At 57.7% G+C, this 26,782-nt stretch overlaps 2 protein-coding genes and 1 long non-coding RNA gene across 5 annotated transcripts in view; 1 reads left to right on the top strand and 2 right to left on the bottom strand.

Annotated features, from left to right (window-relative positions):
* Positions 1 to 69: 69 nt before the first annotated feature.
* Positions 70 to 21,225, bottom strand: MAPK8IP1 (mitogen-activated protein kinase 8 interacting protein 1). 2 transcript variants are annotated; one of them, XM_032166171.2, is made up of 12 exons: positions 20,925 to 21,225; positions 8,344 to 8,449; positions 6,068 to 6,382; positions 4,461 to 4,542; positions 3,339 to 4,151; positions 3,083 to 3,158; positions 2,371 to 2,543; positions 1,968 to 2,077; positions 1,698 to 1,814; positions 1,491 to 1,561; positions 1,282 to 1,380; positions 70 to 881 (listed from the first exon to the last, which is right to left on the bottom strand). In XM_032166171.2, exons 1-12 carry the CDS (start codon positions 21,023 to 21,025, stop codon positions 809 to 811), a joined length of 2,136 nt encoding a protein of 711 aa, XP_032022062.1. In that variant the 5' UTR covers positions 21,026 to 21,225; the 3' UTR covers positions 70 to 808. The 2 variants fall into 2 exon arrangements, with proteins under 2 accessions (XP_032022062.1, XP_032022063.1); XM_032166172.2 differs by lacking the exon at positions 20,925 to 21,225 and adding an exon at positions 9,578 to 9,957.
* Positions 6,328 to 8,169, top strand: LOC131384581 (uncharacterized). Its single transcript, XR_009215579.1, has 3 exons — positions 6,328 to 7,128; positions 7,428 to 7,512; positions 8,049 to 8,169. It is a non-coding gene; the product is annotated as an uncharacterized LOC131384581 (long non-coding RNA).
* Positions 21,226 to 23,582: 2,357 nt separating the features above from the next.
* The window catches only part of CRY2 (cryptochrome circadian regulator 2), a 36,556-nt gene continuing 33,356 nt past the window's right edge, over positions 23,583 to 26,782 (bottom strand). For both annotated transcript variants that reach the window (XM_032166169.2, XM_032166170.2), the window contains exon 12: positions 23,583 to 25,916. The gene's annotated coding sequence lies outside the window, so the exon portion shown is untranslated. The remainder of the gene's footprint in view (positions 25,917 to 26,782) is intronic.

Here is a 26,782-nt window from a genome sequence, read left to right as displayed (position 1 = left end):
TTGGCATTCCTGGGCTGGGAGCGAGACCGGGACCGGAGGGGTCCACGCACATACATCCACTGCAGTCCAGACAGGAAATGGCACTTTAATTGTTGGGGCCAGGGTGACAGGACCAAGATGGGGCTGGCCTGTGTCAGTCAGGAAGCCTCCCTCTTCTGCTGGGACAGGGCCTTGAGGCAGCTCCTCCTCCCCGCCTGAGGTCCTAGGCCTGCCACAGGCCAGCATGCCGGTGAGGTCAGTGGCAGGAGCCACCCAGAAGCCCCGCAGATGATGGAGCTGGGAACAGGGACTTCACCTCCATGTGTTGCCATTTCCTCACTAGAAAGTCCTTGGGAGGTGGCTGGGCTCGGCCTGAGCTCAGGGCTCTTCGGTGGGGGTTGGGGCAGAGGCAGGGCGGGCACTTGCAGGTGGCACAGGCTTCATCAAGGCAGGACACGGGCTTCATCAAGGCAGGAGCCAGAGCGCCCGAGCCCTGGCAGGGGAGGTAAGGCCCAGGATGGGGCAGGGCCGTGTGCTCCTGCAACGGACATCCTTCTCTGCCAGAGACCTGCTCCCCAAGCCCTGTCCCTCCCAATCCCCAGGCAGCCCACTCTGCCCGCCATAGATGAATCTAATCCCATATATTACAATAAACTGCATTTGCCTCTCCCCATTGCCCCACCCTCCCCTACCCTGGGCCAGTGGCCCCCCACTTCCTTGTCCCCTGGCGGTGGCAGGTCCCCTCCTCAAGCAGTGCCACATCCTGTCAGCAGCCAGCTGTCCTGGCACTGGCCTGAGGGCTGGGGACGCAGAGGGCGGGGCTGCGCGGCTACTCCAGGTAGATGTCTTCTGTGGGGCAGGTGTACTCCACAAACTGCTTGTAGAACTGCTGGAATGCTCTCCTAGAAGCCAGGGGACACACAGATGGCTCACAGATTGCCACTGGCAAGGGAGGAACGGGATCCCGACCCAGGGTTTTCCCACTGCAGCCTTGGGGCCCAAGTGCGGCTCTGGTTCCTCTGGCCGGGGCCGCTGGGCTCTGTTCTCTACAGAATTGCCATCGCATTTCCCAGTAAGGTGTCAGCTGAAGACATGGCCCAACAGCTACCAAGCTTGGAAGCTGCTCCTCAGGCTCACCCTGCCCCGCCACCCTCCCTCCAGGCCACTGCGCTGGGGTCCGGAGATAGTTCTCCAGAGCTGCGGGGGAAACTGAGGGGCAAAGCTGAGCACCAGGAAGCAGCCCCGGGGCCTGGGATTGGGCGTGCTCCCTCGGGCTGGGTGCTCAGCAGGATGGACACGTACCCCACGGACTCTGCCAGGGCTTTGGTGGAGTCTTCAGACACAAAGACGTGGCAGGCAAACCGGTGGTCGGCGGGGTGCTTGGTGATGAAGCCAAAGTACCTGCAGGGACAGCTCTGTCTGTGCTGGGACAGGGGCTCGGCCCACACCCACCCACCTCAAGGCTGCAGACCACCCGTGCCTCCTCCGCTGCCATCCCACCCCCCACTTACTTGTTATTCTTTGGATGATATCCGCAGAAAGAGATGTTTTTTAACTGGAAAAAGTGGCTACATTTATTCCCCTACAGGAGGGAGAAAAGAAGCAAGAGGGCGGTCACCTGGCCTGCAGTGAGGGTGACAGGAGATGGCCTCTTCATCGCAAGTCTTGGGGCAGAGCTGGGGGCCGTGGAAGGAAGGGGCTGGGTTGGAAGAAGTCACCTTGGCCTCCTGGGAGTCATCGGCCTTGACGCCTATCTTCACACCCCGCACGCTGATCTCCAGGACACAGCTGGAGGGTGGGTTAAAGTGCACGGTGAGCCGGCGAGTGGTGGCAATCTATAGGTGACGAATGGAGCCACGTCAGCTGCTGTCTGTTCCTCTGCTGATGCCTCCTGTCCCAGGGCCTGAGCCCTTTACTGCCTCTAGACACCTGCGTCCCTCTGCCCCAGGAACCCATCCAAGGGAGGAGAAGGGAGGGGGCTCAGGTACCTTTTGCATAGCGGCACAGAGGACGTCATTGCCCTTGTGATAGGGAACCTGGACTGAGCCCAGGAACTTCACCCGGAACTGGTCCACCCAGTCACTGTTTTTGGCCAGGGCTGGAAAGCAAGCGTGAATTGAGGAGGGGCAGAAACAGCAGGAGGGAGCTGAGCAGCCAAGTGAAGGAGGGCGGGTGAGGCACGGGGAATGGCAGAGCCCACAGAGGCTGCCACAATCCCTGGCTGCCCAACTTGGCCAGGCCTCACTTTGCTCGATCGTGAAAAGGACCTAAAATCACTTCCACTCAGCCCCCAACCTGGCTGGCTGAGATCTGGAGTACACGTTCACCCAGCAGCAAGTTGGGGCAGACGGATGTGGCGGCTGGGGGCACAGGCCAGGGAGGGAACGCTACCTGCCATGTGCTCGGGCTCCTTGGTGACCTCGATGGCGTAATAGGCAGGAAAGACGCCCCGGGCACCAGTGCGCATGTTGTAGGCCTCGTACCAGTAGTCTTCAGCCTGGAGCTCCACTAGCAGAGGGTCATCCACTTCCAGCTCAAGTTCGTCTTCGTGTCGAGGCACAAACCTGTCCCCAGCAAGGACAGGTGAGAAATTCGGCACCAAGGCCTGTCCAGCCAGGCCTACTCTGGGGTCTGGGAGCCACAGCAGCATCGTTATTTCAGTAAACATTTGCAAAAGCATCCTGCGTGCCTGTTGCAGTGCTAACTCCAGGGGAGAGCAAGGTCAAGCAGACATGCATCTGCCATTGAGGAAACACGGGCCAAGGGAGGGTGCGGGCAGGGCCCCCTCTAAAATGGAGAGGCTGTGGGAAGCGCAGGCTTTTGTCTGGAGAAGGATCAGGTGGGGTGTGGGCAGCATGGTCCTGGTCACCCTCCTGGGTGCCCTGCCCCTGGCCAGACTAGGTGCGCACTTCTGGGATCCCTCCCTGTAGCCATCCTCTTCGTCACCATACTCTGAGTCCCTAGAGAGTGGACACTGTCTTCCCAGGGCTGAGCGGATCAATGAATGCTGATGGCAGGGGTTAGGCTGAGGCCACGTAGGGGTGACAAGTGGAGGGTGGTGTGTGGCCTGCCTGGCTAGGCCCAGCCAGCCCACGGCTCTCACCTGAATATGGCCCGGTGGGTCTGCTCCTGCTCCTCCCCGTTGATGATGCAGGAGAACAGCCCGAAGGACTCGGCACCTGCAGGTGACGGGGGTGTGGCTGGATGGGGGGTCGCAGCTCTGATCCAGGTTTAGCAGGGCAGGTAGAAGCCTCAGTCCTAACCAGATGGGGCCTGGGGTCGCCTCCCAGAACACTTCGCATTTTGGCTCTGCCCCCCTAGGGACCCCCCTACCCCACTGCTTCCCCTTGCTGACTCACTGGAGGAGCGGGAACGGCCACTCATGAAGACGTTCAGGAACTTCTTGGAGAAATGGACGTCGGGTTCGTCAGGCGTGGAGTCCTCGGAGAGGCAGGCAGGGGGCTGGGGCCGGGGGGCCTCCTCATATTCCTCTCCGATGGCCGACTCGTAGGGCGAGGAGACGGAGGCACAGTTGTCGTAGACGGTGGCAGAGTCGCTCTCGTCACTGTAGTCTCCGAAGCACGGCCGCAGGCTCACCAGCTCCAGCTGCGCGTGCTCATCTACCACCAGCGTGTACTTGACAGAGTCGTAGGACAGGGCGCTGGTGTCCGAGCTCAGAGAGGCCCGTGGAGGTGGCGGCGGCTCCCCCAGGCTCCCCCGCCACCCTCCGCCTGGGGGCTCAGCCCGCTCTGGGGACGACAGGCAGTCGAAGCCCTCCTCCTCTTCACTGATGGAGGGGTGTGGCCGCCCTGCCGTGGAGGGGTAGGCGGCAGGGTCTGGATCGGAGCTGACCGACATCCGGCTCTCGGTGGGCGGCAGGAAGGCGGAGGTGGGCTCTGCAGGGTCTGGGGGCCTCTGCACTGGGGTCAGGTAGATCTCCTCAGTGGCCTCTAGTCGCACATCGGCCTGGTAGTGGATTCGGTCTCGATGCGAGTGGCCCCGACCCCCAGGCGGGGCAGCAGGGGGACCACCCGGAGGTGCCATCTGGGTGGCTGTGCTGCGGCGGCAAGGGCTGTCGGTGGAGGTGCCTCGATCTGTGGTGGGGGCGGGGCTGCTCTGGGGGGGCAGCTCATCGCTCAGGCAGATGTGTTCATGGGGTGGTGTCTGCTCCCCTGGAGAGCAGGCAGGTCATGAAGGCAGGGGCTCCTCCCAACTCCCAGCTACCTGCACCCGCCACTCTCAGCTTGGTGACACAGAAACCAAGACAAAGCCTCCCTGGGCAACAGGCCCTTCGCAGGCTCTGGGGCTGGTCAACTCACTCATGCCACCACCGATCTCAGCCCCCGGATGGGCTTGTGCAGGGATGTAGGTGGGCAGTTTACCTCTACTCAGCCCTTTGGAGACTGTAGGGTTTGCTCTCTGTAGTGGGGACTGAGTCAGGGCAGGCGGAGGTCCGGGTAAGGAAGAGGGCCCTGACTTACCTGTCTTCAGGGGTGAGGATGATCGAGACACCCGATCCTGCCAACTGTGCTTTTTGCCCAGAGAATTATTATTCAGTGTGTCCTGTGCAGGGAACAAAAGGCTCTTGTGATGGAAGTGGTCAACAGTGCCCGGCACAGGGAGGCCCCGGCCCTGCCCCCTCAGGCCATCCCTAGGGCCGTTTGCTGTGTCCACCCCGCCTCCACTGTCAAAGGCCTCACTCCTAAGTCTCCTCTGGAGCAGGCAGGAAGGGTGGCAAGTCACAGCCAGGCCTGCTGGCTCCAGATGGCCCTCCGCCTTGCTCAGCGAAGCTGGCCGACCCTCAGGGAGATGCTCTTATCAGCCTTAACAAAGGTGGTGATGGCCAATGTGTGTGGTGGCAAGAGGGGGAGGAGGCGGGGGAGAAAAGAAGCAGGAGCTCTCTGGAGACACAGTCAGACCCCCAGTCCCAGACACTGAGGGTTACTTGGAAAATGCTCAAATCCAGCCCAAGTCAGAGACACGTGACTCTCTGCTCTGGAGCTTGGGAAGTTATGGCCTAGAAGGGGTGGGGACCTTCTGATAGAGCCTGGAAAAAGCACAAGGAAGGGTCTCCCCAGCAGCTGGCCTGGGGGACCGGGATGAATCATCCCAGTGACAAATCCATAACAGAGTTTTCCTGCACCCCCCACCACGGTGGCACGTGACTGAGGAGTGACAGATGCAGCTGTCAGCAGCCCTCCTTCCTGGATCTCCTGGGCTGCCCATTCTACATTCTCAGCCCCGGGACCCCTCCCCACAATGCCCACACAGGGCTCCCTCCACTCCACGGAGGCTCCCTCCCCTGGGAGCTCTCTCTCAAGTCCTCACGTTCCTGGGCCGGGCTGCCAAAAGCCATTCACAGGATCCTGGGAACGGGACCAAGCCTTTCCCTGCAGCCCCAGCCGCCCCACCTCCCAGGAGCTCCTTGCCTGCACCGCTCCCGATGGGCCTGGAAGACAAAAGGCCACAGCCGGCTCCCCCAACCCTATTCAACTCTCCTTGGCATCCAGCCACCCTCCCAGGGGCCCTAGGCCCCCAACTTAGCCAAGCAGCTCCATCTCCCATTCCTCTCCCCTGCCTTCTGGGAATTCGCAGCTGCCCAGATCTCAAACTGGCTGTGGCCCCTGAGCTCCCCATCCCCACCTCGCCACGATCTCCCATGGCCTCCCCTACAATGACCACTTCGGATGCCCTTTTCTCCAGGCCCTGCTCGTGCCCCACTTTCACCAGGAGCCCCATACCCTAAAGGAGAAACCCTGTCACAGCCTGAGGTCCCACACTCCAAACCCTTCGAACCCCTCAAAGCCTCATTCTGTTAATTCCCTACTCCTCTCCTGACCCCAGTCCTTCCCTCCTTCAATCCCGCCTCAAGGCTCCAAGCCCGGCCAGCTGGACTCAGCCCTCTTCCTAAGGATGGTTCTGCCCGCTCCTCAGATCCCAACCCCGGGAGCGAGCCACTGCGGCCTCTACGCAGGTGCTGTCCCCAGGCACTGGACCCGTAGGTGCCCCCTCCCGCTGCAGCCCCTCTGCGCTCCCCCTCACATCTCCGCGGGGGCCCAGGGCGCCGCCCCCCGCGTTGGCGCCTCACCTGAGACCGCGGCACCTGCGGAAAGAGGTTGAGCGTGGTGGGCCGCTTGGGCCGGTACGTGTCCCCGCTGCCCGGGCCCTGGCTCTGGCCTTGGCTCTGGCCCTGGCCGCGGGACGCCGGCTCCTGGCCGGACTCGGCCTTGGGCGGCCCCGCTCCCGGCCGCCGGGCCGCGCGCTCCTCGTCATCGTCCTCCTCGTCGTCCTCGGCCCCGGGAGTGTCCCCCGTCGCGTCGATCAGGTCCATCTGCAGCATCTCGGCCTGCAACCGGCTCCCAGCGCCGCCGCCGCCCGCGGAGAGCAGCCCGGCGCGCGGGGGCTGCGCGGCGCACGGAGGGGCGTCAGGGGGCGGGGCCGGGGCGGGGCCGAGGCCGTTTGCACCGCCCCCCGCCCGGGCGAGTCCATTCTGCGGCGCGAAGGGGGCACGAGGGGAGCCGAGCAGGGGCCGCCGAAGACTGGGGCGCTCTCGCCCGCCCCCGCGAGGAAGCGCGAGGCCGCCGCCTCCCCGATCCAGCCGTGCCGCTGACGGCCTGCACCTCCCCACAGTCCCCACCCCGGACTCCTTGCGCCCTCCCGTTCCCCTGGCAACGGCCGGTGACCTCACCGGGGTTGTAAGCCGAGCCCAGAGTGAAGTCACCGCTGTTGCTATGGGGACTCTGTGGTCGCCAAGGAGTTCGGGGTGGGGTGGGCAAGGGATGGGGGCGGGGGAAGTAGTATTTGAAGGGGCCTTGAGGAAAACTGGAAAAACTGAGGCTCAGCCAAGCAAGGAACGGCGGAGACCTGAGAGGGATGGGAAGGAGACGCCGAAGGGGAGGGGCGAGCGGGGCCCCGGAACCAAGGCGGTGGCAGCCCCGCCCTAAGCCAGCCGGCCCAGGCCCCTCCAGCCCTAGATCGGCCCTCCACGAGCCTGCCTTGAGGATACAGAGCCCCATCCTAGCTCCAGTTCTGCCGCCAACTCCCTGGCACCTTGGACAGATCCCCTGATCCTTCAGGCCCCCTCATCAGTTGAGTGGGGACAACACTACTGCCTCCCAGCCTCCAAGAGAGCTGAGTATTCACTGGAATGTGTGTGAAGCCCGCTGGAGCTTGTCTGAGGCCCCTTAGGGGCACACCTCTGGCCAGTAGTGCCTGGGGACCCTGCCTAGCTCGGAGGCAACCCTCTCCAAGGCTCTGCTGGTGCAGTTGGGGGAGAGGGCAGGGTGAGAGTCCAGAACAGGCGTCTGACCTTTAAGAAGCTAAGTCAGGGCCCTGAGACCATTCCCCAAATCTAGAGGCCTCTGCCTCTTCCTGGCCTGGCCAGAGAGTGGAAGGTTGGGGTACTGGGGACTCGGGGATTATCTTCACCCCTGGGTTTCCTCTTGCAGAGCTCACTGAGTCGTCTCTGGAAGTAGCAGGAGGTCAACACAGAGACAGGCGCTCCCTCCCCAAGGCACACCTCACGCTCCTATGGTAACCACTCTCCTGACACCGTATCTGGCTACCTGCCCTCTTGGGGGCTGAGAGGAGCTCTGGGCTCTAAAACCTAGCCCTGTGCTCTGTCCTCCATTTCCTGGCAAGCCGACCCCTTCTTCCTGTTCTGAAAAGACATAGTTGGGATCCCCATCTGACCCCAGTTACCCAGGTGCTGGGGACCTCCTGGCAGCATTCAGATCTTTAGGGACAGGAGAGAGCCATCTTCCCTATGACAAAGCCAGGGGGCCCAAACCAGCAGCAATACTGGGCAAACCCCTCAGTGGGGGCCTTTAGGACTATGGGCCAGAGAGGGTCTGGGAGGCCACGTGGTGCCATCTGTCTGGTGTAATAGCAGCCAGCAGCCACAGGAGTTATTCAGGAGTGCCTTGGCTGTTTCTTCCTGCCCCAAAGCACTGCAGATTCCACCAGACTCCACCCTGTCTGTCTCAGGCCCTCTGCCAGGGCTGCTCCCAAAAGGATTCAGGGTAGCCCTGAGTCTCCCTTAAGTCTGGTCCTAATTGTTACTGCCCTAGGTCTCAAGACTTCCTGGCCTCTCTCATCTTGTGGGCAGTTGAAGGAGCTACTTCCTGTCTTAGTCCCTGACAGCAGTAATAATAATAATAATACCAAATAAAATTCCGATTGTACACCCAAGACATGCCAAGCAGTATACCTATGGTTCTTGCACATCATTTCATTTCATGGCATTTCATTGGCATTTCATGCCAGCACAGACCTGAAACCCCCTTTGTCACTAAGAGGATACCCTTACCCCGTCCCTAGCCTTCCTGCCACCCCACTCAGGAGCTCCTGGGAGCTTGCCCTTACCCGTAAGGACAGGGTGTCTTTGCACTGTAAGCTGATGCCACACTCATCAGTGATCTCCGAGAGGTCTTCATCCTCAAACTCCTCCAGGCTGATGTCGTGGGTGAGCCTGGTGGGGACAGGAAGCCAAAGTTACAACTGAGGGGCACTGCTATGCCTGCTCACATCTCCCTGTTACCTCTCCCGGGGGCAGCCTCTTGAAGGCCAAACACAGCCCCCAGAGGACAGGATTTGGGGTCCATCTGTATCAATGCAGGGGGTGGTCAGCAGGCAGGGAAAGAGCAAGGGGCTCGTGCCAAAAGGCAGTCCTCCTAGGGTGGCAGCGGAAGAGGAGGCTCCAGGTTACTCCAGCTCCTCCCTGGGAGTTGTCATTCTGTTGCCAACCAGCAGGCAGTGCTTAGAAGGCCCAACTGGTCAGAGCCTCCTCCCAGGGTCAAGGTAGGTGCCAAGGCCAGTTCACCACGGAGAATGTGGAGTTGAGAAGAGCAGCCTGCAGTAGGGGAGCTCCCAGTGCAATCCCTGCAGTAGCAAGACCTGGGGCACTGGCAGCAGCCTCAGAGGAGTGCCCCACGCCCCAGCTCAGGAAGACTCATGCCCCTTGAGCCCAGGGAACAAGCGAAGGAAAATCTGGTGTCAATGTGGGTAGTTTCCGCCTATTCCAGAAAGGACTCCAGCCTCATGCTGTGCACTTGGTGGTCTCATCTCTTCAACCACAAAATCTTCTCCTTATCCAGCGTTAAGGACCCTGAACAGGAGGCTGCACAGATGGGGTCAGGAAAAGCCCCAGGTGAGACCAGAGGTGTTAGAAGCTCAGGAGACAGCGCAGAGCACCAGGTCACCAGAACACTAACCAGCTCCACCAGAACCCCCCTCTGCCTAGGCCAGCCCTGAGTCCCCACCTCAGAATGCAGGGCTGGGCCAGCCACTGCAAGGCAGCCTGTCTCTTGCTCACCTCTAGTCCAGGGCACTCTGCCTGGCTTGCTGGGGGGTAGAACATTTGGGAAGTTGGGGAGAATGTATGAGCCTTTTCCCAAATAAGTCCAAGAAATAGAGACACAGAGCAAGGGAAACCCACTAGTTCAAGGTCACCCAGGAGAGATGGTGGCTTAGCCCCCAGGGGAACCTAGGAGGCCCAGACTCCCTGCCGCTCGCCTCATTCAGACTAAACAGAGACCCTGAGCTTGATGGAGCTCACCCCAACTCGGTCTCCACCCCCACCAGCCCCGGTAGCCCCTACCAGCGCTCCCATTGATCCTCCAACCAGCTGTCATTGTCTGGGCTCGAATCCATCTTCAGCACCAGCTGCATGGAGAGCCCTGCCCGGCCGGGGGGCTGCGGGGCCCCAGGGCTGCCCTCTCATGCCCGGAAGGGTGGGGGGGCCAGGGCTCAAGGCAGGGCTGGGGGCCTCTGGCCTCCACCGCTTGGGCCTGTCTTTCTGCGTCCTGCCCGCAGCAGAAGCCTGGGGAGCTCATTAAAAATAGATAGGCCAGGAGAGGAGGCTGCAGCTGCCGACCCAGGTCCCAGCCCCAGCTCTTCCCAGCGCAGCCCTCAGCTGCAGGCACCTTCCTCCCGGCTGGCCTGGCTGTTGCGCTGCTGCCGCTGTGGCCGCCTCCCTCACGGGATCAGGTTACTGCAATCAATGCCACTGGCTCCACCTGCCCTTCCAATGCCCCTGTCGGGGGCTGAGGTGGCCCCCCCTCCCTGGCCCAGGCTTGTAAGTAGATGGCAGAAATCTAGGATGTTTCCCCCCAAAAGCCAGTCCTTGATTGGCTTTAAAGGGCCAGTGCCCCAGTCAGGGTGCCAGGTGGGAGATGAAGGGGGGCTTCCCAAATACCCCAAGAATGAACACTCGGTTCGCACTGCCATAGGCTCAGCCCCCCGACCTCATCAGAGAGGCTTCTGTGGGCCCAGGCTGCATCCAAACTGGGTTTGATCTGGGCTGCCTCCTTCTGCAGCCAGGGCTCAAGCCTTCAGGACCCAGGAAGGCAGGGCCTATGGATGCAGGAGGCACCAGAGCCACAGCTAAGGGCAGGCCGGTGTTTGGGCCCTTAGAGCAGAGCTGGAAGGGCTGCTGTGTGGTAATGAGCTTCCTCTCCCTTTGGAGTGGCATAAACAGAACCTGGAGGCCCCTGGAGGGCACTGCACAGAGGGGTGGGGAAAGGGGGCTGGATGGACAAGGTGCCCTGTAGGGTCGCGTCTGGCCTGCAGCCCAAGGGTGGTGGTTCCCCAGGCCATGGGGAGGGTGTGGCTGGCCAGCTGGGGTGGAAGTGGGGAGGACGGCCTGGCCCAGAAGCCAGAGCAGCTCTCCTCCCTCCGGCCAGGGCAGGGTGGCATCTCTGGCTCAGGGCCAAGAACCCAGTGGCCGGCACCAAGTAAGTGTTCAATTCACACTGGTTGCCCAGATGGTCACCGTGAAGGCCAGTGGTGCAAAAGGGAGCCCCTGGGACTCAGATGGCATGGGAGAGCTGCAGGACCGCTGATGCAGAGGTGCCCTGATATGCCCCTGCTCTGCCAGTGACCTCTGCACATATTTTTTTTTTTTTTTTGAGACGGCCTTTCGCTCTGTCACCCAGGCTGGAGAGCAATGACATGATCTTGGCTCACTGCAGCCTCCGCCACCTGGGTTCAAGTGATTCTCCTGCCTCAGCCTCTTGAGTAGCTGGGATTGCAGGTGTGCACCACCACACCTGGCTAATTTTTGTATTTTTAGTAGAGACGGGGTTTCACCATGTTGGCCAGGCTAGTCTTGAACTCCTGACCTCAGGTGATCTGCTCGCCTTGGCTTCCCAAAGTGCTGGGATTGCAGGCGTGAGCCATGGTGCCCAGCCCCCCTGCCCACATCTGTGTCTCCTCACACATGGCTCCTCTTCCTCACTGCCAAGCCCTAGTCCAGCTTCTGCCTCTGCCCTCCCAGATGTCCCCACTGGCCTGTCTGCCTCAGTCTCCCTAAGCCTGCACCATCCCACTCCACCTGCCACTATCAGGCAAAACTGCCAGAAATGCCATTATCCCTCCCGCCCCACTTGGAACCCTCAAGGCTCTCCACTGGCAGCAGGTTCCTGTGCCTGCAGGCAAGGCCTCCAGCTCCATGCATAGTCCGCGTGGGCACTGTGTCTCCCCAGTGCCAAACCCAGTGCTCAGATGGAGCACGTGGCAGACTCTCAGACCATGCTTGTTGGAAGAGTGCTCAGTTAAGCTCATTCCTCCAGGAAGCCCTCCCAGCCCTTGCATGTGGCTGATGTCACCATCTGCCTGGATGTACAGTAGTGTGTGCAGCAGACAGGGCCAGCCCTCCCTCAGAAACACCCACTTCCCCAACCCTGGCTGCTCCAAAGGTGGATGGGGCCTGTATCCAGCACCCTGATTGATGACCCTATACTACACCCAGCAGGTGATCAAGACTCCTTCCTCCTGGAGGGCAGAGCTGGCGAGTTCATCCTGCATACACTGGGTCCTCAGCATGAGCCTGCTAGATGTCTGTCACAGGACAGCCTCTGCCTCCACCTGCTCCTCTCGAACTGCAGGCTGGAGCAGGGCCTGCAGGGTCTGGCTTAGACCTGGGTTAGGGGCTTCTCAGTTCATTTCCACACCCTCAACATCACCTGATATTCCCACTTCCTTGGACAATAGGTCTGGGTGGGGAAGGACAGCAGCATCTTTCTGGACAGCTGAGGGCACTGGGCTTTAATTGGGCAATGCTAGAAAGAATACTCGGCTGGGGGTCAGAGAGCCTATGCCTGATCCCTGGCTCTGTTGGGGCGGGTTAAGGGGGATGCTTTGTCTGACTTTTTGGGTGCCTCTCATAAGTAAGGCAGGATGGACGAATGATCACCGTATCAGGCTTGGAAGCAGGAGGCCTGAAATAAATCCCGACTCTTTCACATTGAAGCTGCCCCATCCTGGCCCCAACATTTATGCCATGCATCTCTCTTAATCCTCATTGCAACAACCTTGGGAGAGGGTTTGTTCCATTTTTCCCATTTTACAGATGAGGAACACTAAGGCTTAGACATAAGGTGCCTTATGCCTCAGTTTCCCACACACAGGATGAAGCCACCGATCCTTGCCCACCCACCTCAGAGGGCTGGTGAGGGTTAGCAGAATGGAGTTTGTGTGAGTAGGAGGCCACCACCAAGGATCAAGGGGGACTGACTGGTCAAAGAGTCCCCTTTGCAAGTCACCCCCCACCCAAGACTCTGCCCTTTCCTCTTTTCCAGGCACCAGATATTCTGGCCTCCCAGCCAAAAGCCTGGGGGGTCCCTTTATGGAGAGAAGGCTAAACAGACGTTTGGTCCCTGAAGGCTCATGGAAGGTCAATGTTGGGAAAGAAGGAGGGAGGAAAAGACGGAGGGGAGAAGGGAGGGGAAAAAGGGGAAAAGAGGGCGGTTCCCTCCTGTCCCGCCTGATCCACCCTGCTCATGGCAGCCTTAGCAGCAGGAGGCCTCCAAACTGAATCCTGCAGCCCTCCGCAGGCTGGCCTCCCTCACCTCTGGGTCTGGAAGTTTCAGCAGTCTCCTGTAGAAGCAGCCCCTGCCCACCCATGAGACCTGCTTGTCTATCCTGGGTGCTGTGATCCTTGAGACGTCATCCATATTAACGTTTGGTGGCGCTGAGCTGTGAGTTTGGTCTCTGGAGACCGCCCTGACCTTTCTACCTGACACCCTGTTCCTGCATTCACCTGATCCCTCCTACTCTGCTGCCTCAGTCCTTGCTTTTGGCCCCGCCGGCTCCTCACTGTTCTGGCCATGCCAGCCCCTGCTCCCACCCCACCCTGAGCTGCACTTTCCTAAATGGCCCTGAACAAACATGCCTTTTGTGTTCTGATGTTGATTTCAGGCCCTCTTCCCCTGCCTTGCTGGGTCACATTTCCACCAGCCGCAGTCCTGCCCTTTCTAACGGACTATTTCAGCTCCGTAGTAGGCTGAGTTAGAAGTGTATGTAAGGTAAGGGTTAAGTGGTAAAGTGCTGAGGCTTTAGCTGAGCAAGGCCGAATCTGAGCCAGGCATTGGCTGTTCGGATGTCATTCTTGGGTCTGCGTTCCTGGCTGTGCTGTGGTGAGGCGAGGATGCCAGCTGATTGACCTTGGGTCCTGGCCACAATGCCCCACAGGCCTCTCTTGTGACAGAGGGCACGTGTGGTCCAGGGGTCCAGCCTGCCTCTCTGCAGCCCTCTGAGTGCTGAGAACGGAGCTGGCTCCCAGTGAGTTCTCAGGACACCTGTTGACTGGCCGCTCAACCCTAAGTGGGTTCCCCATTTCCCTCTGGTTCCTCTACCAGCCACTCTCCACCAGGTAATGACAGCAAAGCTGACCTCTGAATTACAGATCTGGTCTGGTCACTCTTCCCCAGCTCAAAGCCCTTTAATAGCTTCCCCTGGTCCTTAGGGGAAGGGGCCCAAATTCCCCTCTGTGGCCTGAAGGCTCCGTAAAGCCTCCTTTCCCTCCAACCAGTATCATTTCCCCTCATTACCCCCACCTCCCACCTTTATCTCCTCCTTCAATAGCGCAGCTCCCAAAGCAGTAGCATGGTCCCCTCTGCAAGCCTTCTCTGACCTCTGGGACCAAGCCAAACTGCCCTGCTGTGGGCTCTCGGAGTCCCTCCTGGCTGTGTTTCCGTATCACTGTAATTTTACCTTTGGGTTCTGCGGTCCGCAGTGGCCTCCCCTTGGAGTCAGTTAATCCATATGGGTGGGATCATATCTGTTTTGATCAACATGTGTGGTGCCTCATAGGTACTTAACAAATGCTGAATGAATTAACCACAGGCGTCCCGGGGCTCTCTGGATTTTTGCCTTGGAAATCTCTAAGTTAGTCCACTTTTCCAATCAACTTCCTGTGTCCCCACCTACACCGGAGTCTGGGCTAGGATGTCAGGTCCTCTGGGAAGACGGCACTGGCTGAAATGGTGGGGTGGGGATGAGCCAGGCCCAGCATCCCTCTCAGGCCCTCTCTCTACCCCCACCACCCGGCTCTGGGTGAACATGGGGTTGGGCTGGGTTTGTTCTTTGGGTCGGAATTCCCTTCCTGACCACCTCCATACGGGGGTCATCTCCAACGAAAACTGAATCCAACCAAAGAAATGAGCCCTGAGGGACAACCCCGCTTCGGGTTATAACGTGTTTGATCTGTTTAAACATCTTCATGCCGATACATTGCAAGAACTCTGGGATCCAGTTGTTCGACTTTTGGGAAACTGCTTCGAGGAAACAATCCCACATTGTTTGGAGAAGAACCGTTACACACAGGACGTTCATTCCCCGTCACAGCAAACAACTGAAAACACCTGCGTCGCCCAGCACCAGGGCGCTGGTTCCACCGTGGCCATCAGCGGATGAAATGTGATGCAGTCTTTTGGAATCAACATTATAAAGTCTGTGTATTAAGGTGACAACTAATAAAATGAGCAAAAAGACCGCATGCATGATCCAGTGGCCTCTCCAGGATGCTGTCACACACAGGAAGAAACACTCACGTGGACACAGAGTTGTGAGATGGGTAGAATCTGGGGCGCTCTTTTCTCCTTTGCTATCCTTCACAGACTTTCATCCTGGGTCATGCCAGCCTAGCGTGGGCTCCCCATCTGCTGCTGGGCTGCCTGCCCTCCCCAGAGCTGCAAGTTTCCTGAGGGTGGGGTCATCATACTCACCTGGGCACTGACTCCCTGCATTTGCTCCAATCTATGCACAAATCCTAAAACCCTGCACACCATAGGTGCTAATCAGTGCCTATTAAAAAGGCACTGCAAGCACCATGACAGCAGGAGCCACAAGCTCTCCACTGGCATCTCCAGTGGCGGAACAAGGCAAAGCACCCAGAGACGCTCCTGCTATTTTGGAATGAATACAAGAGTGGGGCCAGGGAACAAAGACGGCGTCATAGAATGGTTAAGAACTACGTGTGGACGGTGGCTGTGACCCAATTTGTGGGAACCATGGGGGCCCCAAGCTAGAAGTGTGTTGTGGCCCACTTCCAGCAATCCAAAGACAAACTTTACAGCTCTGCCATCAGCGAGCTGGGGTTGAAATTCTGCCCTGGCCACTGCCGGGCTGTGTGAGGCAAGTCAACACTCTCTGCCTCCACATCCAAGGTCCATCAGAAGCCAGGCCAAGGCGGTCCTGGGCATGAGGCAGCTCCCCCAGCACCTCCCCACCTTCACCAAAACATGGTTGGCTGAATAGGCCACCAGCCAGCCATCTTCCTGCCCTCTGCTCAGTCTCCCTGGGCAGTGATGTCCTCTCTGAGGCTTCAGTGGCCATCCCTCCACACTCAGACTCCCAGGGTCTTTGGCCCCAGCCCTATCCTCTCCTCTGAGCTCCAGACCCAAAACCGACTGACTGTATGAATCCTCCAATTGGGTCCTCCAGTGATCCCCAGTCTCAAATTCAGCAGGTCCCCCCATGATTTTCACACCCTGCCCACCACCTTCTGGTCTCCCACTGGACACCCCACCCACCAAGGAGCCCCTGCATCATCCTAGACTCCTGCCTCCCCACTCCCTATCCTGTATCCCTCACCAAGCGGGCTAATCTGCCCCCTAACTCTTCCTCACACCCTGAACCTGTCCCTCCTTCTTACCAGCAGGATGGCTAGTCCCCTGGCCACTCTCTACCCAGCAGCCAGGTGATCTCCTAGAGCAAGCTTGTCTAACCCATGGCCCAAGGGTGCGTGTGCCCCAGGACGGCTCTGAATGCAGCCCAACACAAATTCGTAAACTTTCTTGAAACATTATGAGATGTTTTTGTGATTTTTTGTTTTGTGTTTTAGCTCATCAGCTATTGTTAGTGTTAGTGTATTTTACGTGTGGCCCAAGACAATTCTTCTTCTTCCAGTGTGGCCCAGGGAAGCCAACAGATTGGACACCCCTGTCCTAGAGGATCTGTCTGACCCTGTCATTCCTCTCCTAACCCCCTGCCAGCTCCTCTGGCTGTCGGTGAAGGGGTTGGCGTCCTCACATGGCCTGCAAGTTCCTGCACATCCTGCTCTCCACCCTCCTGCCAGACTGGGCACCAGGCACCCTACCCACCCGCTCTGGTCTCCGCCCTTCACTCCAGCGACACCCTTGGGTGATATTTTTATGCGTCCACCAGGCCTAAGCTGAAATGTCCCTGCCTCTGGGGGACCTGTCCTGACCCGCTGAGCCTGGGTCCCTTGACCTGAGCCATCATCACACCGACCAGCCCATCTGTAAAGCCGTCTGTCTGTCTGTCTCCCCTCTACAACACCAACAGCATGATGACCAGGCCCGTGTCTGGGCCTTTGCAGTGTTTCCCTGGTGACCTAGGCAAAGTGCAAACGTTTGTTGAGTGAATGAAGGAAGAAGCCTCTCGGTGGCCCCATCTCTCATCCCTGAGGCAGGATGGTGGGGCAGACGGCAACCATCCGGGCAGCCATGGCCTGGCTCTGTCCCAGCTTTGCCACTAATTTGCTGTGTGCTCTTGGGGGAGCCACTCGCCCTCTCTTGTTTCCTCATAAGGGGAGGGAGCTGGTTGGATAAGCTGGTCTCTAAGGTCTCTCAGATCCACGATTCCCCTTCTACACACCCCAGACAGGCCGCTCGCTCCCTTCCTGCCCATGAAACCCCCTTTGTCTCTGCTGTTCCTCCCATGTGAACTGTCCTTCCGTCCCTCCTCTTTGTCCCACCTACCCAGCGCCAATGTCTCCACTGTGTAAATTTCTAAATTCTCTTTTCTAGGGTTTTCTTTATAATGAACATGTATCACTTCAATTTTGAATTTTCTTTTATTATTTTGTAAGACACAGAAGTAACCTATACTCATTATAAAATAAGAAGTCAAATACAGGTGAGCAGCCCTAATTCAAAAACCTGAGATCTGAAATGCTCCAAAATCCTAAATGTTTGAGCATCAACAAAACAGCACAGGCGGTAAATTCCACACCTGACTCCACGTGACAGGTTGTAATCAAAACTTTTTTTTTTTTTTTTTTTTTTTTGAGACAGAGTCTCGCTCTGTCCCCCAGGCTGGAGTGCAATGGCGGGATCTCCGCTCACTGCAAGCTCCGCCCCCTGGGTTCACGCCATTCTCCTGCCTCAGCCTCCCAAGTAGCTGGGACTACAGGCACCCGCCACAACGCCCTGCTAATTTTTTTTGTATATTTAGTAGAGACGGGGTTTCACCGTGTTAGCCAGGATGGTCTCGATCTCCTGACCTCGTGATCCACCCGCCTTGGCCTCCCAAAGTGCTAGGATTACAGGCTTGAGCCACTGTGCCCGGCCAGTAATCAAAACTTTCACGCACAAAATTATTTAAACTATTGTATAAAATTACCTTTAGGCTATATGTATAAGATATATAAGAAAAAATCAATTTCATGTTTAGACTTGGGTTCCCATCCCCAAGCTATTTCATTATGCATATGCAAATATTCCAAAATCCAAAAAAATTAGAAATCTGAAACACTTCTGGTCCAAAGCATGTCAGATAAGGCATACTCAACCTGTAATATAAAAGCATGACACTGGGCGTGGTGGCTCACGCCTGTAATCCCAGCACTTTGGGACGCTGAGGCGGGTGGATCACCTGAGGTCAGGAGTTCGAGACCAGCCTGGCCAACACGGTGAAACCCCATCTCTACTAAAAATACAAAAATTAGCCGGGCATGGTGGCGGGCACCTGTAATCCCAGCTACTTGGGAGGCTGAGGCAGGAGAATTGCTTGAACACAGAATACAGAGGTTGCAGTGAGCCTAGATCATGCCACTGCACTCCAGCCTCCAGCCTGGGTGACAGAGTGAGACTCTGTCTCAAAAAAAAAAAAAAAAAAGTATGTAAAATAAGAAGTGAAAATCCCTCGCCCCATACCATACCCAAAGGTAACCAACCACTATAAATAGCTGGAGCATTTCTATAATCAGAACAAAAATCAACACAAATTTATTTCAACCAACTACAAACGAATGCTGCCACCCCTTCAGGTCAGGTCCACATGCTCGCCCCCTCCACACATGCTCTTCCAATACTCCAGGGCTCTTTCTTTTTGGGGTGGCTCTGACATCAGACTGCCTGCCACTTACAAGCTCTGCCACTTATCTAACCTCCCTCTGCCTCAGTTTCTTCATGCAAGTGTGGATAATAACAACGCTCTGTTGCTACAGTTATTGCGAGCTAGTAAATACTCTTGCACATAGGAAACTCTTAGAATGGTGCCTGGGCGAACTGAGTGCCTTCCAAATGTCAGCGCTTACCACTGTTATTGAGTAACTTTCCCGTGCTGAGCAATGGGGATACCAAAGTTTAGGTACAGACCCCCTTTGTCTTCTGGGAGCTGACAGTGGCACTGGGGGTCAAGGCGCCTGTGTGTGTGTGCACACACAGCCCTGCCTACAGGCGGCTCTCCTCAGACCTTGAAACACTCAACACGTGTTATCTCATCTGATTCTTAGGACCATCCTGAGCAGGGGCCAGTGCTGGCATCTCAGAGGCTCAGAGGGCTTAAGTGCCCAGTGTCAGGGCACACAGGTAAGAATGGCCAGCCAGGATTCAAACCCAGGCCAGTTGGATCCATGACTCCACCGAAGAGCCACAAGAAAGCACTATCTACCCACCCAGGGTTAAGTGGAGCCTGGCCAAGCACAGTGAGAGGCGGGCCAGAAGAAAGGGCAGCGGGGGCTTTGGGAGCAGCGGGGCAGGCCAGCAGGGCCTGAGACACTGACGCTTATTATTCCCACGCACTGGCCTTGTCTCCGCAGCCAGGCCACCATGTCCTGGAGGGCTGGCCCACACCTCAACCTCGTGGCCTACTGCCACCCTTGTCCCACATGCCGCAGAGCTGGCCACACATTCACTGGCTGGTGTCTGCTTCCTCAGCTCCTCTCACTAAAGCATCTATGACACCCAGGAAAGCAGGTCGATGAAGAAAAGCTGCCCACTGGGCCAGAGGCAGGGCTTGGAGGTAGAGTGGATTGAACACACACAGACCTGGATCCCAGTGTAGCCTTAGCCTCTGACTATTTTGGAGTCCCCAGATGAGCCACCTGCCTTTGTTAATCTCAATCACCTCATCTATAAAATGGGCAAACCATTACCCTCTCTTGGGGCAGTTATGAGGGTTAAGGGAGGGGCCTTGGGAAGACGTTCTGGACAGCAGCGAGCCGTAGTGTTGTCTGCTAGTGTGGGGGCTGACACTTGTTGAATACTGACCTGATGTGCTTTTTCTCCCTTCCAGGCAAGAATCAATATTAATTAGCCCACTTAACAGATGGCACCCAGAGAGGACGAAAACCTGCCTGGGTCATGCAGTTAGAAAGTAATGGAGATAGGATTTGAACCCAGGTCCCTCTAAGCCCCATGTGCTTCCACTGCAGAGGCCTCCAGGTGGGGAGGCAGTATTTGCATGGAGGCCTCATGCGCCATGCCAGGTGGAATCTCAGACCTCAGTCTAAGGCATTATCAGAGAGCTGCAGCCCTGGAGCCTTCAGGCCTGGCCTCCTCCGTCTGGCCCCCTCTGGTGCTCCCAGCTAAGCTCAGGGCCTTGGGGAAGGTTTCTGGGTTTGATGATGCCATTAGAGATCCCCAGGGGTCTCTGCCCACCTGAGGACCTGGAAGCCAGTGACCCCTTGCTCCCAGGAGGGGCTGGCGCCACAGCCCAGCTGGAGCCTGGCTGGGGTGGTGCCCCAGGAGAGGGGAAGGCGCCAGTTCTTAAGATGGGGAAACAATGGGGTATGTCTAAGCCTCCCTCTCTAGGACCGGAGCAGTGACTTCGGCCTCTTCCTCCCCATCAACTAGGGTTCAGAATTATGGGCGAGGTACATCTATTTCTCCTCCACACAACACTCAGCCCTCACTTCTCTGAAATGCATCGGGCCTAACACCAGACTGGGGGGTAGGGGTGGTGGAATGGGAGCTCAGGTCAGGGTTCTGGGTATTTACCCCAGCAGGGATCCCCCTCGACACCCCCGCTGGCCCTGGCTACTCCCTAGCCGACTTCCCTTCCCGCAGCCGGGCCTAGGATTCCCCTGGTTGAGGCTGAGCCTTCAGCGCCTGCCCTGAGAGACACACCTGCCTAGGTCGGTGCTGCCCAATCCAGAGAGGGGCCCGGCCATGCCAGGCCTGGCAGGTAGGCCCATCTGGGCAAGCAGGGCTCGGGGAGGGGCTCAAAACATCCTCCTCGCAGCACCAACAATATCGTTGCCCCAGGAAACTGCGACCCGCGCCCCTCCAGGCTGTTCCCAGCTCTATTCAGAAATCTTCGGACTGGGCACAGGCCAAGATGCAGCCTGCCTGCCCGCTCCGGGATCGCAACCCCGACCCCAGACCCTGCCGCAGCCCGGAGGTTGGGGAGAAGGAGGCCTCCGAGCCCCCTCCTCCAATTCCAGCGCAGACCTCCCAGCCTAGGGCCAGGAATGGCGGAGGGAACAGCCTCGTGAACATGCAACGGCTACCAGTCCAGACTTGAGGCTGGCGGGGCTTCTGGGGAGGACTCTGTCCCGGGAAGAGACCCCACTCCCACGCAGCCCTTTCGTTCCCGGGTTCCCGAGGTTCTGGGGTGGGGGGTGGGGGGTGGACAGGGCAGCCAAGGCGGATCAGTCCCGGCTGAAGGGCGAGGCGCGCGGCGGCCGGGACTCTCACCTGAAATTGGGAGGCGACGCGATGTGCAGCCCCAGGAACGGGGAGGCGGCGGGCGGGGACGCGGCCCCCCCGCCCAGGCCGCCGCTTTCTCGCTCCGCCATTCTCGGGCACAGCCCTGGCCATCCGGGCGGAGCGCGGCGCAGTGGAGGCGGCGGCTGCGAAGGAGGCGGAGGCGCGGCGAGGGGGCAGCCGCCGCCGCGGGGCTCGGGCTAGCCGGGCGCGGCGGGCGCACCTGTGTCTGGCAGGGCGCGGCACCGCACCGCGCACGGCTCGCGGGACTGGCGAGAGCGCCCCGCGCGCGTCCCCGGGCCCCGGCCGGGGTCTCGCGCGCCCCCCCCCCGGCCCCGCCCCCCCCCCCCCAGCCCCCCCCCCGGAGATGGCGCTCTCCGCGGTGCTGAAGCCACGGTCCCCGCGGCCCTGAGCTTGGCTCAGCCCCGCCCTAAATCCGACACCGACTCTCCTCCACCCCATGGCCGATGTGGGCTTTGTCCCTCCGGTTGGGCTTAGTGCCCGGGTATCAGATGACTAATGGCAGGACACTGGACCCCAAGGTCCAGGTTGGCCCCCCGCAGCAGACACCAAGAAGGCAGGCGGAAAAGGAGGGTCGTGGAGGAAAGCAGAGAAAGGAGAGGATGTCAGTGGGCTCTTAAAGCGTAAAGGTTTGGAGTCAGGTGGTGTGAATTCACTGGCTCCACAAGTGACTGGGCAGTGGGGCCTTGCATTAGTGACTTCAGAGCACTAAGGTTGGGTCTTCTTATCTGTGAAATGGGACAACAGCGGTCCCTCTCATGGTCCTTGTGAGAATGTAACGTAACACAAATGTGGTGCCACTGAGACCCAGACACACTCCACCTCCTGCGCTGGGATCCAGGCCTCACCCCAGTCCCGTCCCTTTACCTTGAGGGGACCCTCCCAAAGACTCTCCCGAGAGGTTGTCTTCTCTAAAGATTGACTTAAACCTCTCTTCAGCCCCAAACAGCTACTCGTGGTGAATTGAGCCCTCCGGGCTTCTCGGTCTCGCCAGGACCTTCCCAGCGTTCTCCTTCTTAGCGCCTCAACTGCATTTCCTGCAGAGCACCCCTCTTCTGCACCCACAGACACACATTCTAAGACTTGGGGCCTTTCCCTCTGCTCCCACTGTTGACTTCTTGGGATCATTTTGGTTGTTTCTGTTCCCTCTGGCACCTCCATCCCTGCTAGGCTTTGGCCACGGATTCTTCCTCATTGTCTCTCCCCCGAAAGGGTGTTAATCCTGGGCTTCCAGGCCTTCAAGGCCCTGAGTTTCCCAATTGAGTTATTTCAGAGTACAGACTGCCAAGGCTAGGGCCCTAGCTATGGTGGGTCATAGAGCCTCTGGTCAAACCTCATTGGCTTCTCTGGTCTCTCAAAAGAACCCTAGAGACCCTGTCCACAGGGCAGGACAGGGCAGAAAACGGGCAGAGCAAACTGTGCCACAACTCGTGGAGTCCTATTTCAAATCTGGACTGCCGACCAGTCATGCTGGCCCTTTTGCTTCAGTGCAGCACCTAGCAAGGAGCTGCAGGCACCTGCCGTGCCTCCAGCCTTGAGAATATCCCGATACCTGGAGCCAAAGGTCATGGCTGCTTCTCTTTTCGCTGTCCCTGGGGCCCAGAGGGGACTACTTTCTCAGCTTTCGTGCTCAGGCCCCCTTCACTGGGCCCTCACGGTAATCATCTGCTGCCATGGTGCCTGGCTTTTCCTCTCAGGAAAGCAGTCTTGCCATCATGGCTACTAATCGTTCCTTAGAATGTGGACTTGCCTCAGCTAGGGAACATCCTTAGCAGGTCAGGGGTGGATGTAAAGGACAACTCCCTCTTCCAGAACCTTTTGCTCCAGAGCAAAGTTATCTTAGCTCCAAAGGCCAACCGAAAGCCATTATTAGAGAGAAGCCAGGAGAAGGGCAAGAAAGAAAGGCAGGCCCAGGTCTTGGTATGAGGGAGGCCAGCAGGAGCTTCAGAGCAGAGCCAAGAATGAGACAAGTCCCCAAGGCAGGTTCCTCCCCTTTCCTCCTTCTTCACTCTGTGCAGGCCAGACTGTGATATTCTTGGGCCTTGCCTGGGCCCCTTCCCACAAAGTTGGGGTGTGAGCTAATAAAGCTTTCAGTCCAAGGCTAGCATCCCCTAGCATGGAAGCAGGGCACACTGCACAGAGAGGGGCCATTCTCTAGCCAGGAGGGCAGGAGACAAAGCCAGCATCCAGGCTCCCTAGGCTTGGCTGTGGGCAGATCTCAACCACCTAGTCACAGCCAGAGAGCCTGCATCCCCTCCTCACCACGGGCTGCAGCTTAAGTGGCTGCATTGAATTAAAGGATAGATTGAGGGCCTGGAGCAGGCCCTGCACTGACTGACCCCCAGCCTGGGGGTGGGTTTTAAGTGGGCTGCAAGGCTGGGTGGCACTGGGCCAGAGTGCTCTGTACTATTTTGGCCAATTGACCCCCAACTCTTGACCAAGCTCTGGACCAACTCTTGACCAAGCTGCTCCAGTCTGCTCTGGCTGCTCCCCCTTCCTAAGGAGGAATAGGAGGCTCCTGACTCCCACAAAACCAAGATGGGGTGGCCGACAGCTTCATTCAGGCTCAGCCTGACCAAAACCCTGGTTCCCAGGCCTCCCACAAGAGTGACAACAGCACAACCTTACTCAGACAGGTCAGACATTTATAAAACAAGTGAATATTCACAAACAAATTGTGGGAGAAACACACCTTCCCAGCAATAGAAAATCTCTATAAAGTGCATTTTACCTGCAACCATCTCTTCCCCATGCTGGCCCTTGGGTCAGGATTTGGGGCATTGTTCCGAGGGAGCCCTCAGGGCCACCTGAGCTGGGAGAAGGGAGGCATGAAGCCACCATGGAGCTCCAGGCTACTGGACATACCCTCTCTACCCTGCCCTTCCCTCCTGGCTCCAGGAGTGCACTGCCTGACTCCACTGGCAGGTTGATCTGGGAACGGGCTGGCATGCTAGGGATGGTGGAGAAGTAGGCAGAGGTGGTCCTGCCAACCTGTACCTTAGGGAAGAGAGCCAGCAGCAGACAGGCAAGAAAACGAATCATCCTGCTACCTGAAGGCGATGCTAGTGAATACTAAATCTTTGGCCTTCCCATGGTCTCAGATTTGCCCTTCCAGGTTTGCTTGACTCTCTTTCTGGCAATGGCCCCTGATTCTCTTTCCTCTCAGCTGGGGCTGAGGGAACAGGGAAGCCCCCAACCCAATGCTCTGAATGCACACCATCCACTGTGCCCTGCTCCCCTCCCACGATGATGGGACATTTCTAGTGAGGGTGACATACATACAACAGTTGGACTCTAAAGGCAGCTCTCTGGCTGAGAAAACCTGAGGATATCTCAGGAAGAAGCCTGTCAGTGTGGTGGACAGCTACAGGAGATGGGTCTGGCCCCAGGGTTCTGGTCCAAGGACAGAGGACAGTGAGGGACAGGGCTGGGGCCAAAAGAATTAACAGATCTGAGGCTAGGAAAGGTCACAGGGGAGGTAGAAAGGAAAAGGCCCAAAGGCCAGCTTAATGATACATGTGAAGACAAAAATCCAAACAGGAATCAGCCTCATAGCCACACACACACACACACGTAACACACACACACACACACACACACACACACACACAACTTTGTGGCTCAAGTGCAGGCCAGAGGGTGGAAGGAAGACTTGCTTTAGTTGGCCACCATCGTCCTTTCCATGACATCTTTCTCAACACAGGCCTTTGGCAGTGGGAAGGAAGAGGTGGGAGGCACAGGCCACTCCTGGAATGCAAGGCTTGGCTTCTCTGGGTCAAACCTCCCACCTACTGCTCCTGGAAGGAATGGTGTGCTGGACGTAATCTCTAACTCGGACTTTTGCCAACTGCCCCTGGCAGTCCCCATCCCTGAGTCCCTCTGCCTGAGTCCTTGGAGCTCAGCTACTGGGATAGCTGACATGGCAGTCTGGATGCTGACAAGTCCAGGGCAGGCCCTGGAAGCCAACAGAACAAAGACTAGAATGGTTTCCCTGGCTGGGTGTCAGCTGTCCTCACTGGCAGCACTGTGGTGCCTTGGAGTGTGGCCAGAGAAACCAGGGGGCCTTACGCCACTGGAACCTGGTCTCCTCCTGGTAGAGTGAGTGAGTTTGATCCTGGCCCCTCCACAGCTCCTGGGTAAGCTCTGAGGCTGGCTCTCAGCTTCTGGGGAAGGAACAATGACAGCTGGGATCTAACTTTAGGCTCTAAATCCTGAAAAGGTAGATGTGCTGTCTTAGGCTCCTATTACAGTACCAGGTATACCCCACACCAGTCAGGTATCTGCGTGTACTTCTGTAGGGTGGTGGAAATTTTTTAGATCTGTCTATGGCCTCATGCTCAGTCCCAGATGCCCAAGGAAGGGCATGGGACTGAACCCAGTGGCAGAGAATTTTAAAATAAGAAAGAGAGGCCAGGTGGCTACGTCTGGACAGCATCCATCCACTCCGGCCTGCTCAGCCTCCAGGTCAGAAAGCAGGAACTCAGCAGGGCTCTGGCTGCCTCCAGAATCCCATGCTTTGGACAACAGCCAGAACTGCTGCCCTCCTACTCCACAGTCTGACGTAAGGAGGGAGGGAAGGAGGTCTAGTGAGGCAGATGCCAGGATCCCAGCTAGGGTCCTACCACTACGTTCTGTTCAGACAAGGCAGCTGGCTTGCAGCAACAGGTCTCAGCTGAAAGTCACTGCCATAACCTCGAGCCTTGTGTCTGGAGGCCGGGAAACAGCACTGGCGTGCTACAGGTACTCCCCCAGCCCAGGCAACATTCAGAATCATGAGTGTCAACAGATGCATGCACACGCAAACAGGCACACCACTCCCTCCTCTGCACACGCACACACACACACACACACACATGCTCGCTCTATCTCTGCCCGGTGATCAGCTTCTCTGCAGGTTGTACTCTGCTGCCGCGGTGGCTGCTTGGGCACCCAGGCTTTGCTCACGGAGCAAGGGCTCTGCAGCTGGAAGAGAAAAACAAGTGCAAAAGGAGCATTCAGGAGGCTGCTCAGTTGCCCAGGGACACAAGCTCCTCTGGCTGCTTCTCTGGGGACATTCAGAGTGGGACCTGGGAAGAGCTGAAAGAGTGAGCTGAAAGGGCCATGGTACCTGGGGACAGGTTGTTGCTGGGATGCCACTGGGATGAGGGAATACTGCCCCTCTGAGGTGCTGATGCAGGACAACCTCCCCACTGCAGGCCCTCCACCCAGGGCTGTGGACAGCAGAGGAGGAGGAGGACAAGGCTATGTGAGAGTCACATGAAGCCTTGGGGGATACTTGCTCAGATATGACAAGGGCAGCTTCTGAATCAAGGCACAACAGCTGCTGCCAGAGATGGAGAATCAGAAAAAATGGCTGGAAGAGAAGCCCACTGGGACCAGTAATTTTGAAGAGTAAGGCAATGACTGAGTTTAGAATCAGCAGGTGAGCACATTTCCACATATAGATGAAAGCACCCTGGCACAGTGCTGGAAGATTGTGGGGGCAGGAGGGAGAGAGGAGACACAAGGATGACTCATTTTAAAGATTTATGACATCCGGAATCTGGGGCAAAGAGAAGAAACAGCTTCATCCCTGATAACAAAGGAAGGATGGGATGCGCCTGTCACAATGCTGAGTTGTCTGTTCAAATAGGTTTAGTGTGTCTGAGAGTCTACAGAGACACACAGCATCCCATTAAAAGTTTGTGCAGTTTAAATGTGGGTGAGGTAGATAATAAGTAGGCTTCCTAAGCCTGCCATGGGTCAGGTACTATACACTTGTGCTGTGGCTGAATTCTGTCCCCCACAAAATTCTTATGTTGAAGTCCTAACCCCCAGTACCCCGGAAG

Source organism: Hylobates moloch, unplaced genomic scaffold (assembly GCF_009828535.3).
Source record: "Hylobates moloch isolate HMO894 unplaced genomic scaffold, HMol_V3 SCAFFOLD_11, whole genome shotgun sequence".
Taxonomy (NCBI): Eukaryota; Metazoa; Chordata; class Mammalia; order Primates; family Hylobatidae; genus Hylobates; species Hylobates moloch.
Note: the sequence above shows the minus strand (reverse complement) of the source record. Positions and strands in the feature narration are given on the sequence as shown.

Coding starts and splice junctions, on each gene's coding strand:
- MAPK8IP1 (XM_032166171.2), bottom strand. CDS start 21,025: ATGGCGGAGCGAGAAAGCGGCGGCCTGGGCGGGGGGGCCGCGTCCCCG. Junction 3,159..3,338: donor TGGCCGTTCCCGCTCCTCCA/GTGAGTCAGCAA, acceptor CGTCACCTGCAG/GTGCCGAGTCCTTCGGGCTG. Junction 1,815..1,967: donor TCTGTGCCGCTATGCAAAAG/GTACCTGAGCCC, acceptor CGTCACCTATAG/ATTGCCACCACTCGCCGGCT.